Source organism: Tiliqua scincoides, chromosome 2 (assembly GCF_035046505.1).
Source record: "Tiliqua scincoides isolate rTilSci1 chromosome 2, rTilSci1.hap2, whole genome shotgun sequence".
NCBI classification, from domain to species: Eukaryota; Metazoa; Chordata; class Lepidosauria; order Squamata; family Scincidae; genus Tiliqua; species Tiliqua scincoides.
In genome coordinates, this window is record NC_089822.1 from 145,221,487 (window position 1) to 145,235,756 (window position 14,270).

At 39.7% G+C, this 14,270-nt stretch overlaps 1 protein-coding gene across 4 annotated transcripts in view; it reads right to left on the bottom strand.

The window, feature by feature from the left end:
* The window catches only part of LOC136641987 (cholesterol transporter ABCA5-like), an 82,181-nt gene that overhangs the window by 30,537 nt on the left and 37,374 nt on the right, over positions 1-14,270 (bottom strand). For 3 of the 4 annotated variants that reach the window (XM_066618137.1, XM_066618135.1, XM_066618138.1), the window contains exons 10-21: positions 14,004-14,151; positions 11,362-11,530; positions 9,579-9,637; positions 9,169-9,279; positions 7,972-8,147; positions 6,659-6,778; positions 5,298-5,436; positions 3,535-3,625; positions 3,103-3,242; positions 2,543-2,662; positions 1,886-2,087; positions 643-812 (exon numbers count right to left, since the gene is read on the bottom strand). In XM_066618137.1, the coding sequence (XP_066474234.1) occupies positions 643-812; positions 1,886-2,087; positions 2,543-2,662; positions 3,103-3,242; positions 3,535-3,625; positions 5,298-5,436; positions 6,659-6,778; positions 7,972-8,147; positions 9,169-9,279; positions 9,579-9,637; positions 11,362-11,530; positions 14,004-14,151 (1,645 nt within the window). Of the gene's footprint in view, positions 1-642; positions 813-1,885; positions 2,088-2,542; positions 2,663-3,102; positions 3,243-3,534; positions 3,626-5,297; positions 5,437-6,658; positions 6,779-7,971; positions 8,148-9,168; positions 9,280-9,578; positions 9,638-11,361; positions 11,531-11,754; positions 11,894-14,003; positions 14,152-14,270 lie in introns of those variants that run through there. The other variant, XM_066618139.1, reaches the window with a different exon arrangement.

Below are 14,270 nucleotides of genomic sequence, written 5' to 3' on the forward strand. Positions count from 1 at the left end.
TTATTTTGAACAGGTTGCTAAAGCTAACTATAAAGATAACTTGAAAATATGAAAACATTTTTGGGAAATCAAATTCAGGCTGATGAGCACATTTTTACAGTCTACAGTTTTCAATGAATTGACTGTAGTCATTTACTAGGAACATGTCCTGCAAGGTTGATGTTTTATGCCCACTTACCTGGGAGAACGCCTCATAGAATATAATGGGATTTACTTCCAAGAAAACATGCATAGGATTGTAGGTTTGTTAAAAAATAAGGGCCCAATCCTATCCAAAGTTCTAGTGCTGGTGCAGCCGTGCCAATGGGGTGTGCACCACATCCTGTGGTGGGGAGGCAGGCACAGTGGCCTCCTCAAGGTATGGGAATATTTGTTCCCTTGTCTTGGGGCTGCATTGAGGTTGCACCAGTGATGGAAAGCTGGGAAGGATTGGGCCCTAAAACAGCTATTTTTTCAGACCAAATTTTTTCTTTCCACCTGTCATCCATTTCATGGATAATTCTTAAAACTTGAATATATACAGACAACACTTTAAATTTCTTTTCATTGTAAATCATAAGCTAAAAAACTGATATTCCAGAAATAGAAATAAATAAAAGCAACCACTTATAATTAAAATATAATCATTTTTCTACTTCTTACCAGTAGAGTTTTGAATGAGGAGACTGGTTTTGTACTTGTGGTGATTTTCATTGGGTTTAAGAAAGTATAAGTCTGGGGAGAGTTTTACTGGGACCACAGCGGTTTTGAAATAATGATGTATAAGAAACATAAAAATCTGAACAAGAAGAAATATTGTGAATAGCAAGATCCTGAAAGAAAAGGAAAAATGATATGTAAATCTGATCCAAATTACAAAACTAGTCAAATAATGGCAGTCCTTAGTTCAAGTAAATAGTGGATATTGTTACATGGTCAATAGTTCAGGGGTTCCCAAAGTGGTGAGTCACAACCCATCAGGGGAACCAAAAATCAGCAGCAACGCAATCACCACAATAGCACTGCTGACAGGCAGGGAAGGTTTTTTTAAAACTTATCTGGGGGGATAATTATGGCTCTCCAGAGGGCTCTCTGGAGGGACCCCTCTGTAGCCCTCCCTGAGGCTTGGAAATGTAAAAAAGGAGGGGAGCCACTTCTCCCCTCCATACAAGAAGTTGGTTTTTTTCTCTTTTTATAACATTTCGAAGCTGTGGGGAGGTTGCAGGCTCCACTGCATAACCACTGCAATAACCACTGCAATAGGTTATGACTTTAATTTGAGGTGTCCAGGCATTTGCACACTTGTACTTGGTGCTAGGTGCCTGCCTGGAAAACAAAGGAACAGAGCAGTAACACAGCTATTTCCAGGACTGATTTCAAGAGGCTACAGATCCACAAGCCAGGAAGGCTTTTAATTCAAAAGCCATATCTTCTTCCCATCAACTGACCTATATTGTTCACCATTCTAAACCTCGAGATCTGCTCACTTATTAAGTGATAATGCAGTTTTCATACCTCCATTTATTTTAATGAGGCTCTCCTGCCGTAAAGTCAGCGGGAACATCATATTTGATGTTTTATGACCCTAACCACTTCTCTGAGCTCCTGATTTTGGAGAAAAACAATTTTTTGCGAAACAAAGGAAAGGATTCATGCCTCCTTTGTCTTTGGTGATATCCCAAAGGCCCTTATTGTTCCACAGAAGTCAGTGAGACTGTGCAAACCTGCACTGGACATTTTATTGCATGGCTGTAGGTTAGTGTACTGATAAAGTAGCATTCTTGAAAAGCTGGGCTGAATTGGTTTCCTAATACTGACTACTTGATTTCATGCAAAAATTGCCTCTCACTTTAATAAAACCCTTTCCAATATTTTGGTCAGATAAATACCAAGATGAAATACTTACACAGCTGTCACTGATTTAAGTTCACGTTTTAAGTTAAGGAAATGAACCTTTGCCATGGTAAAGACCTGTTTTTTCCAAAGAGCCTTATTACTCAGTGTACAAGACTTTGTCTCAGACAGCAGTAGTAGGCTTCGCTCTAATTCATCAAGAGATTTGGAATCCATTTCCTCATCAGCTTGCTGTGGATTAAATACGCTAAAATCTAGGGAAGGAAAGAAAAAATAACTCAGGCAATTAGAATGTATCCCTTCTGGCCAGAGCACTGCTCCATAAACCTTGGGGCCATATTCACTACAACTTTCAGTAATATATTAACTGTAGTGCTCCACAGTATTATCAGATATATACAGATTTCTTGCGGCTCCAACTATCAGTACCATTCCAGAGAATGGGGAAAATGGCATTGTTAATTGAAGGGGAGCAGAAAAAATAAGGAAATGTTGTCAAGTTTGAAGTCCAAAAAAGGAAAACAAAAGATGTTCCAGACAAAGAAATGAATATAAAACCAGCAACCAACTCCCATTCTAAATATGTTGTGATACTGTACAAAATTTCCACAAAACAAATGGTATTAATTCAAAAGAATTATAGTTCTTTGATCATGATTGCTGTAGATTAAGAAAAACAACAACAGGAGACGCAATAGTTACTTCTCACCTGTTTGGTCAATTTCAGCTTCAACTTCCAGTTTGAGGAACACATCCTCCAGGGTTGTCATGGAAACGCCATAAGAAATAACACCCAAGTGAGTATGAATATCTAGATCAGAAAATAACGCTGGAAGGACAAGAACAGGCAGTTAACCTTTGTTTGGAAACACAATTACATTTGATGGCAATCAGGCCTCCTAATTGCTTTAAGTTGCTTAACCTAACACCAATTTTGTCTCATAGTTACTTAATGACATATAAAACACTGGGAAACAGTGATGAATGGGGGGGGGAATCTGTTGTTTTTTTAAGGCTTAGAAAAAGGCAAAGATTATTAACTGTAAATAAAAATGACTATTTACTATTTATGGAAAATACAATTTGGGGATAGGCGACCTCCTTCACAACACCCACCAACTTTCTCTTCTGCACAAAAGGACTGAGATTAAAGAAAGAAGCCTAACACAAGCCTGTCATCATACAGGCATCTTCCATTTTGCTTTGCCTGCGTTTTACTGATTTCTCCACTCTCTTCCCACAGGTGTTCCACTGAGAGACGAGTTCTACCTGAAAACTTGTCCATATCCTTAAAAGGTAAGGCATACACAAGTTGCTCTTCATTCTCTTTCAACAAACTGGCTTCAGGGATGTGTTGCCGGATTAGAGACGCTGCCCCTTCTGTGTTACAGTACCGGTCAATGTGCATACTAAGAAAAACAAAAACATACAAACAAGTATTCTTGTTTTTAAAAGTAAATCTTGCTATCCTTTTTAGAAACAATAAAAACAGGCTATAAGCCCATTGAAAGAAAAATTATATTTTCTTGATCCAAAAAAGAAACACAATTTTTAGATTTGAAAAATTTTTCTAAGCTCCTAAACAGAGAAGTAGATTTTGGCCACAATCCATTAATTTCAATAGGTTTAAGAGCACCTATTTCTGGGATTATGCTCATTATAGTACCTACTGAAACAGACCTGCAAACAACTGAAAGATACCTCAAGCGGTAGCCAATTCCCCATTTTGTTTTAAGGAAGAGAGAGGACCCAACACATTTCAGCATTCCTTGGGAAATCACAGCTTTCCGATCTAGAAACAAGAGCAGATAAGACCTTTAGTCACACCAATTTGTACACTAACAACTGCGAAACCAACAAGCTGTTTTGTATCATTCTGATTGTCCTTATTTATCTAGTGTGGCATCTTTTCAAGTCATAATTTGCTGGTGATACTTATGTTAGATCAGCAGTTCCCAAACTTCAACAAGAAAGTTTGGAATGACATCAGTCTTTGTGGGGAGGGACAATGGCAGCAATGTGATTGCCAGGATTGTGCTGCTGCAGGGAGCCAGTGGACACTGCCACAGGGCTCCCTAAGTCTAATGACTAAAAATAGCTAACCAACTTCCTGTGTCTATTTTTTTTTTTAATTACAGATACAGGACAAGGAAATGGGATAAACTTGGGGATAGGTCTACATGGGTTACACATCAGGATGACTTCCTGTTTCATGATCAAAAACCAGAAGTGAGTTCCAATCACTACTTTTAGTCATTCTGAGGCTTAGGGAGCCCTGCAGAGGCATCTGCGGGATTCCCACACCCCTCAGAAGGCCACCTCTGCCATGGCGAATAGGAAAAACTCCCTTTGTCCTTGGCAGCAGCATGATCCTGTCAATTGTGCAGCTGACAAACCCTTAAGGGTAATGCCCTGCTTCTGGTTCCCCTGGTAGGTTCCCAAACCCACCAGTTTGGGAACCACTGGTTTCGATTGTAAGCCTTTAGTACAGGGAACCATTTATTTAGGTATGCAAACTGCTCTGTGATCCTTTTTGCTGAGAAAAAGTATATAAATACAGGCTTAACAACCTTCTGCTTAACAACAGACCGCATATATATGTGGTCAAAGCACAACAAAGATGCTCTTAATGAGGCAGTCATGTCTCCCATAGCCTGCAGCAGAGTGTCTGTTTACACAACAAAGAGGCCCTTAATGCCTAGAAGAGGCAACCTATCTCCAGCAGACTGTACAGCCAGCTAGTTTCTGGCAGGGAGTGTCCGTTTACACACAAAGACACTAAACTGGGTTGAATGTTTGCTTAACAACCTAACTGCATAACAATGGGGATTGGAGAACATATCCCCATCTTAAGTGGCGCACACCTGTATTCTTAATTATAGTAACTGTCATGTCTGCCACCTCCTCCTCCCATGGGCGCAGCTCTACATCCAAGATTTTTGAAAGGCCATGAAAAGAACAGCTGAGGCAATTGTCTAATAACTCAGAGGTTTTATTACTACAAAAGTGAAAAAAAATAAAGGAGCAGGGATGTCTAATCACCTACCCACAGGGTATATTACCCTTGAACCACATGGCAGTGGGCTTCTGCTAACCACAGTTACAGCCTCTTCCTCCTTTGCTCCCTTTCTTCTTTCTTCCTCCACCCCTTCCTCTTTCTGTGACACCCTCTGCTTTGATTTTCCCCTTTTTAATCTCTTCTTTTCCTCCTCTGTTCTTTCACTCCCCCCCCCCTCCTGCTTAGGACTGTTTTTAAAGGCTGATACCAGGCCTGTCCCTCACGCTCTGCTCATCATGTTATCAGCTGGCCCAGCTGAGAGCAGAGGGCAGGCAATAACTATGATGTCACTGGCTATTGCTCTGCTCCCCAGCTGATCAATGGCTCTTGTTTTTCAGACTGGGGCACCACAGCCAGCCAGTCGCTACAATAATATTTAAAACACATAGACTTCAATGGAACTTACCAGCTACAATATCTGCTTCATCCATAAAATGAGTACTAAACACAGTCACACGGTTGGCTTTTCCATTTTTCAGAAGGTTCCACACTGTATGCCGTGAGCATGGGTCCATGCCAGCTGTTGGTTCATCTAAAAGCAACACCTAAGCGATGGCCAGAGAAAACAGTACAATTCTATTTATTAAATTATAATGAAAGTTCTTCTGCATTTTGTTTTTTTAGCGTGTGAGCCCTTTGGGGACAGGGCCACCAGCAAGAGCCACTGGAAAAATGCCATTCTGGGACAGATAGTTGCTTTCCCCCTGCTAAATATAAGAGGGCAACACTTTAAAAAGGCACTTATTTGCCTAGTTAGCAGGGGTATTTGTGTTGTGTAAAACACAAACAAATATTTTTTTTTCTGCATTCATAGGGAGTCCCCTCTGTATGCAGAGATCATTAACTTGGCTGTGCACAGTCCTTTTTCCTGCTCAGATAAGTACATCAAATTTAATAGGTAGATGAAAATAATGATAACTTATGAAGTGCCTAACTTAGCACTGATCATAATACCACTGGCAAAGTTTTGATTACAGAGTAAAATAAATTTTAATCATAAACTGCTTCGTGAACTACTCCTGTTGCAAAGCTGCATATATGATGAATAACAACAAAGACTGCTGGACAACTCAGGTTTGAGATCAGGAAAGCAGCTTACAGCACAGCCAGTACACAAAACTTCCTCCCTACTTACATTTCAAGTGTGAAAGCTCTTCGTTCAGAGCTAACAATACAGCATGTGGAGATGGATTTAAACCCCACTCTTTATGGTGGATTGGGGGCCACCCAACTCTCATTCTTACCTTATACCAAACAATTATTTCAGAAGAGAAGGGAGGACAAGCAAACAGATACAGACATATACAGAGATGGATGCAGGTAGGACACTCGTGCACAAGACAGTGCACCATATTTAACACTACATCTGAACATAGTGCTGAATACTACATCTTGGTTGCAATATTGTTCCAGAAAGAAAGGCATCTGAGCGCACTGCAGTGAAACAAAGCTCCAAAGCTCCTCCCCCACGTCTGCTCAGTTTTGTAGCACATTTGGTAGTACAGAGGAATGAAAAAGCATGACTGAGCACATTTTTTAAACTGAACAGAAAGCAAGCATCCTGATCATTCTGTCAGTCATCCCAATATCTATTTTTACATTAAAACAAAAAATTGGTACAATAGTTATAAGTAGTATGCAGTATAATTATTTTTTCAAATCTTCAGATGAAACATACAAGCGGTGAAAAGAATCACAAAGCAGGTAAGAAAATTACAGATTGTTATTCATCAATCAACGATTCTGCTTCTGTTCGTATGGGCTTACCTTTGGATCTCCAAGCACAGCAAACCCAATTGACAACTTTCTCTTCTGTCCTCCACTTAGTTTTTTAGCCAGGTTATCTTTAATTGGCTGCATATCCAAACTGAGTAAAACTTTCTGGACCTTACAGAATCAAATATAAGGCGTATTTAACAGTCATTAAAGCAAGAAATACTTTCACATTGCTAAATGTATTTGAATGTCTATCATGCCTCCCAAGGTTGAGGAGGCATGATAGACCTCCCAAGGCCTCCCAAGGTTGAGGAGGGCTTACAGAAAAGTTTGTGTGTTAATGTTGTCATTATGATCATTGGCCAGAAACTCCCTAACTGTTGTTTTTAGTATCCCAGTTTCAAAAACAGCTTGAAGATTTGACAAGAGCATATTAAAGAGAATATATCACTGATACATATGCACTATGTTGCATTTCCTGCTGTGTTTCCATATCCTCAAACGTTTTCAACACTTGGGTAAAATGAAAGAGGTGTTTCGGTTTGGGGGGGTTACTTTTGGAAATGGAACTCCAGGGAAAAATGGATGACTGCACCTCTTCCTGTGACTCTTGGGGGTTGTTCCCCCCAATCTTAAGACTTCGTTATCTTAGAATTAGTATCTTAAGGCTAGAAAGTCCTTCATATTTTTCTATTTTACAACTACTTCTAAAATTAGGTAGAATAATACAGGATCAGTGTTAAGAACCTTAGGGAAAAAAGGTCCTAATAGACTAGTATAATTCCCTATGTATTTAGAAAAACCCTTACAGCCCAATACTATGCTTCCTGGCACCACGGCTTACAGCGGCATTGAAATGGCTATCTGGTACTCTGCGGGACCTGAGAAGCCACCGGAGTCTCCTTAGGGGAGGGTGACATTCTTCCCCTTTCCCCAAGCAAAGCCTCAGCCACCGCAATGGAGCTTTTTGAGTCTGTGCCAGCTAATTGTTAGCACAAACTTGAGAAGCCCTGTGTCGGTCTTCCAAGCCCAACACAGGGGATAGAATCTGGTGGAGTAGTCCTCCACCGGTTCTACCCCTCTCCCGGGTCGGTTCTACCCCCCCCCTTGTTCCACCCTCCCCTCGCCATAGGATTAGGCTCTTAGTTAATTTCTGTTACATAATCTTTGTTTGTTAAAAAAAATATATCCTTCAATATTTCTACTTTCAGAGGAATCTTTTCTTGGAATTGTACTACACAAGTTCTATTTGTATGCTAGATTTCGTACATAGTAGGTTGTACAGATAATATTCATGGTAATATTATTTTGACTTTCTCAAACAAACTGATTACATGCATATCATAGAAAGTTGTTTTACCCACCTCTTGTATCATATAATTGGGAGGTATCCCTTTAATTGATGCAACTATTGATAAATTCTCTTGGACTGTTAATACATCAAAATAGATATCCAATTGCTGGCAAACTCCAGTTATCTTTCTTACATCTAGCATTTCATCTATATCAGAAACTCTATATCCGTAGATTGATGCAAACCCTAAAGTATAAAAATAGCATTACAGAAAAAAGATTATCCGAGTCCACTGCAACAGCATTCAACATAAAACAGATATCCAGATTTAGTGAGTAACAGGCCAGAATTGCTTGCAAATTCTCTCTGGATCTGCAGATTTAGAATTATCAGATCTTTTTACCAAAGCAGCACAGATCATTGGAATCTATGGTTCTTCCAGCTTTGAATTTTCAGAATTTGCACTGCAAATTTGCAAGTCAATTTTTAGCAGAGATCAGTTCAGGAAGGAGTGTTTAATCTTTCCTCACCTGCACCTGATTTTATACTTTTATTTGTAAACAACCCTGAGAAACTAGTTGAAAGGTGATACATATAAATCTACTAGAATAAAAAATAATTAATTGAAAGTAAAGCTATTTTAAAATACAGCCCTGATGCTGGGTAGAGGGGGGAAAAAACCAAAATATTCAAAATGAATCTTCAATATTTTCATTTTTAAAAAATTTGTTACTCTGTGTTAGAGTAGTAGCTGGAATACAAAAAAATCAGAAAGACAATTTAAAAAAAATCAAGAAAGAAAAGTGCATGGTACTAAGTATGAAGGTGAATGAACAAAGTCCATTAACAACATTTCAAGATTCTCTTTCCTGTTCGAAGACGAATGGAACAGAAAACAAAATATAACAGAGTTACAGAACACAAACAGATGGAACTGGGGGAAACCAATTATCCTTAGGCAGAAACACTGGTGTAGTGTTTTGCTGCGGACAGATTTTGTCCAGCGTATAGACAAGATGTTGCTATGGGTGCACATAGAGCTGGTTCGATTTACAGAACTGCGAGTGCAACTGGGGGGCTATGTGCCTGTTGCTGCACTCATCCATCTATGGACCAGGATAAATAGTTCCATCTGCTTAATTCTCCCTGTAAGTTCCATTTATATTTTCCAAGAAAAAAATGAAGGGAACAAAAATTGTCAATTGGGGACAAGAGAAAGATGCCTAAAGAGGCAAAGTGGACACATTTGAACTTTGGTTGTCTTTACCATCAGAGGGTGGGCACAATCCACAAAGAATGTTCATTAATGTTGTTTTTCCCGTTCCACTATGTCCAAGCAGTGCTGTGATCTGACCCTCATATATGTCAAAGGACAAACCTAATAAAAGTATTATAAAAAAAACAAGGAGGGTGAAAGGAGGAGAGGACGAAATTGGTAACCATTGCTATAAACATCTCAGTTAAATATTCAGGCACTACCATAGAGAGTACATGTACTCTTGAGGAATGACAGCCATTTAACATACAAAAGCACTCAGATAAATTAACAGGGAGAGTTAGTGGAAACTTGCCCACATGCTATGCCATCTCTTCCATTTTTTCAGAACACAACAAGAGGGCATGAACTCCAAGGACTCCCACTTGTGGCAGACAGTTGAAAACATAAAAATGTCTTACTTTTCAGGGCCTCCACAGTTTCACCTTTTTTAACAAAAGATTTCTGGACATTGTTGATTCTGAAAGAAGACAAGCTAAATTTATTTTTTAAACGTAATGCAGAATTCCAGTCGAGTTTCCCTAGCAAGATAAAAGCAAACAATATGCAATGATCACGTATTTATATTAATGTAAATATTACTGCATTGGCTTGCCCTGAAACCTGATCTACATATTTTAAAGAATTATAGTACTCCTATGATGAGTGGCATACTTGGGGGGGTTCCAGAGAACCCGGGCGGCATGCTGGGGGGGCATCATCCCCCAGCCATGCCCCCCCCACTGATGGTGTCTGCTGCCTCCATCTGGAGGCCTTTGGAGGGCCAGTGAGGCCATGAGTGGTCTCCCTGACCCTCAGAAGGCCTTCAGAGGATCGAAAAACAGCGCTTCTGGTTTCTTGGGGAAACCAGAAGCGCCGTTTTAATGCCCTTAGAAGGCCTTGTGAGGGTCACGCACAAAAACACCACAGTGCCATTTTTTGGCCCTCTGAAGATGTCCGGATGGGGAGACAGCAGGCACGACTGGTGGGAGGAAGCTGCAATTTGTGGTCGTGGCCCCGGGCAGTACCAGGGCCAGGATCACCACTGCCTTGGACAAAACCCCAGTGGGTAATCTCATATCTGAATCCTTCTCCCAAGGCTTAGTAGTGCGCTGCCCAGATGAAAGTGAAGTTCCATATACATTTTCTGAACATGTAAACTATCATTTCTTCTTTTCATGAAAGATATGACACACATATGCCATAGCTGATGAGAAAAGAGATTAAGAGCCCAATCCTATCCAACTTTCTAGCATGGTTGAAATCACAATGCAGCCCTGAGGTAAGGGATCAAACCCTTACCTTGAGGAGGCCTCCGTGACAGTCCCCCACCACAGGATGCAACATGTGCTTCATTGGCACAGCTGCATTGGCGCTGGAAAGTTGGATAGGATTAGGCCCTAGGTTACAGAATCCACTTCAGACATTACTGAAGATGACAAAATGGGACACTTCTAAACTATATTTATTATTCTTAGAGTCCCTGCCATATTCAGGAAAATTTGGCTAGATGGCATTCCATGTGAACTGGATGGACAATACATCACTTCCCATCAGTGCTATCCTGGGTCTTCCACACAGACTTGTGAACTACTTCCAATGTGGAGCAAACCAAGTTTCACTGTCTAGGTGACAAATCCCAGTAGCTTTTCTCTGAGAAAGAAGTAATGGTGTCTCTTGAGGAATGAAGCTGAAGCAGATATATTTTATTTCCTTTTTCAGGTAAATGTTACTGTCTAGCTTCATGCAAGCAGATGTTTTCTTCTTGCCCTTTAAATGACAAAAGCAATCCTTGGTACATGCAATCAATGCACCTAATGTGACCCCTGCAGAAGTGTTAGCTTCTTGATCACTTCTTCAGACTTTTACTTATAGTATTTTGACTGGATAGAGTCACAACTGGTGAATTTCCAATGGTAAACATTTTCTTTGCCTATTTGCAATAACATGCATAGCTTCCCAGGATTGTGGCTAACTTTACATATGAAAAGCATCACACAGCAGTTCCTTCACATCCCTGGACAATAACTGTTACATACAGGTACCACATATACAAGTTGCACTATCAATTACCATTACTTACTGTTCACACAATAACTGTAGTACTGACTTACTAAACAATAACAACTTGCACAATTACTATTACTTACTAATAACTGACATTAGCTCTTAAAAATAAAATGTAGCACACAACATACATCATACCTGATGGCTTCTTTTCCTTGAAATTCAGAAGACACAGGTTCAATCATCTCATTTAAATTTAAATTCCCACTAATGCTGCTCTCATACAATTCCTTATAATTCTTCATTTGCTTTAGCCAAAATGAGGGTTTCAGAAAGAAGAAAGAACTTCGTCGCAACCCATATTCACCTGAGCATAAAAAAGGAAAAAGAAACGTAAAATTAAATACAAACAAGTTTTGCTATATAAATTTTAAGAACAAATATTGTATGTTGGTAGTTTTCCAAAGTTTTAGTTTGTGGTGCAAATTGAAACCTTATTTTGGGATTAGGCCCTGATTCAGGAATGCTTGTTAGTACTGGAGTGTACTTAAGCATGTCCTTTAATTTTTAGCATATATAATGCTTAAGTACCTTTTCTGAATCCAACAGGAATATACATTTAAAAGCCTTTGCAGAAAGATTGGAACCGCAGGCTGAGAGAATTTGTTTAAATGTGTTCAAATTATTTGTGGTTCTCATACTTGTAACATAGTGGTTAAAAAAAAATATGTAAAACATACGAATTGTTATTTGTTTTTCAGATCAATAGTTGCAAATCTGGAAAAAAAAGAGAGACAGAAACATGAAGTTTAAAATGTTTTAACAGGCCAATCCTTAGCACACATATGGCCTCATTTTCTGAAGTGCTTCCTACATCTGCTACTCACAACATGAACATTCATAACTGCTGCCTTCATAAGAGGTTGGGTTTGCCATATTCCTCTGGGCAATGCAGACTGCATCAACAGATCTTTTGGTAAAAGACTCTTAGCCCATCCTAGATCAGCATGATTTGTTGTAAATACAACATCTGTTGGCTTGGGTAACTGACAATCTGCTGCTTTTATACATATCTAGATGACGTTCAAACATATTTCAAATTGAGCTTTCAGCAAATTTGCAGCTACTTAAATTTTATGGAGCAATAGTACTTCTGGTGTTGTGCCATTTAGTTTGATGAAAATATTACTTTAGATGAAAATGTTCAAGTTACAAGAGCGAGAACACACCTCAAAGCCTTCATATTGCACAGTTGGTTAAATGGTACTTAAAACAAAATGTTCATGCCAGTTCCCAGATCCAGTGCTTCTTCCACATGTGGTAATAGCATAAGACCCTGCTGCACAGGGACAGCATATCTAGAAATTTACTGGCCTATCGCTATCTGTGAGAAAAATAAGTGACCCACATAGATAGAGAGAGGTGCATCAGCAGGGTTACATACATGGCTGTGCAACCTGTGCTCAGGGCCTAGGAGAGGGGGGTAAAGGGGGTAATTTGTACCCAGGCCCAGGGTCAAAAAGGGGCCAAAGGAGCAAAGGAGGGGGCCCATAAATTTCCTGGGATCTGACATTTTCCTATCTACTCAGACTTGTTGTCCACACAAGATGCTGGGGACACTACCACGATCGTGCAGCTGCAGCTACTGCAATTACAAACCATACATGCTGGGCCAAGGAATGCATACATGACACAGTGTCAAATCTGGGAAGAAACTGGCCTCCTACAGGAGCTCTTTGGCTTGTTAATCTGTTTATCATGAAAGAGTGTATAGGAGCTCAGAAACACAGCTGCGGGGCTACAGCTGCTGCAGAAGCAAATATTGGTACACACAGAACACTTTCCATTCTAGTGTGAACCTAAATATGATGATGCTCATTTTCTGCATGATTTTCTATATTTAAAAGATTTTAAGGAGACTTAGGAACGTGTTTGGTTTTCTGTATTTCTGTATCTAGCTGACAATGCCACATGGGCTCCAAAGACTATCGTCCTCCCATTCTGCCCCCATTCTGCTTGCCCGTCACTCCTCCCCCTTTGCAAAGGTGCCCCAAATAAACTTTGCACCCCCTGATAATATTCCTCTCAGAGGCCCTGCCTGTGCTAGATGCTCCTGTGTAGCCCGACACAGGCATACTATGAGCCTTCCTAGCATCTCTAAATGTAGAATATAAGGCATGTTTATTTTAGTTACAGTACATCTTTTTCTCCAGTGAGCTAAGGTTGTTTATCTATGGTTCCCAGGCAGTCTCTCATTCAAGAAATGTGTAGGATCAGACTCACTTTGCTTCTGCTAAATAGAACCGTGCCATAAACCTTTAGAAAATTATCTGACCTGTCCTCTGTAAAGCTGCAACAGACTGTATCTTACAGAATACTGGCTGAGCGTAATGCCTTCTTCCCCTCACGAAAGGCTCTGGATAAATACTCGGGACAGATTACATAACCTGAACGCATCATATCAAGCAGTGCCTTAGGGGAGAAGCAAACTGATGAAAGTCCTCTGTCTCCAGCCTCTCAGGTCAGCGCTTTGATTCTCTTACTGCTCAAAGCTACTTTGAGCATTTCCCTTCTTAATGAACAGAATGAGAAGGCTCCTTCATAGGAAGGAACTGAATGCACAAGATCTTGTTCAATAAAATGTTACTAACTTTGTGCTAAGTCTTGGCCTTAATACCTATCCAAGCATTAATATTTGACTTCAAAAAATATTTTGGTATATTTTAATTATTGCCCCACTATTTAGGTAAACCCCTTTTGTTTAACATTTTACTGAAATATGCTCAGAAAATGCAAATTTTGTTTAGTTCTGCATATTTCTCTGATTTTAACGCACATACCTGGAACCACCTGATCCAGATAAACCGCCAGGAGGAGGTAAAGCAAGCTATCCAAGGCCAAGAGCATAAGAGCAATAATCAGTGGATAAGGGCCATGAGTTAAATTTGAGAACAGTGCCCCTTCTTCATAATCTTCCAGGTGCATAACCTGCAAATACAAAAGCTGCAGATGATCTGGAGAAGCATTCCTTTATTAAAAACAAAATTAAGGAAAAATAAGATTAAAGTTATAAGTATCTTGGGTTTTACTATCATAAGAAAAAATAT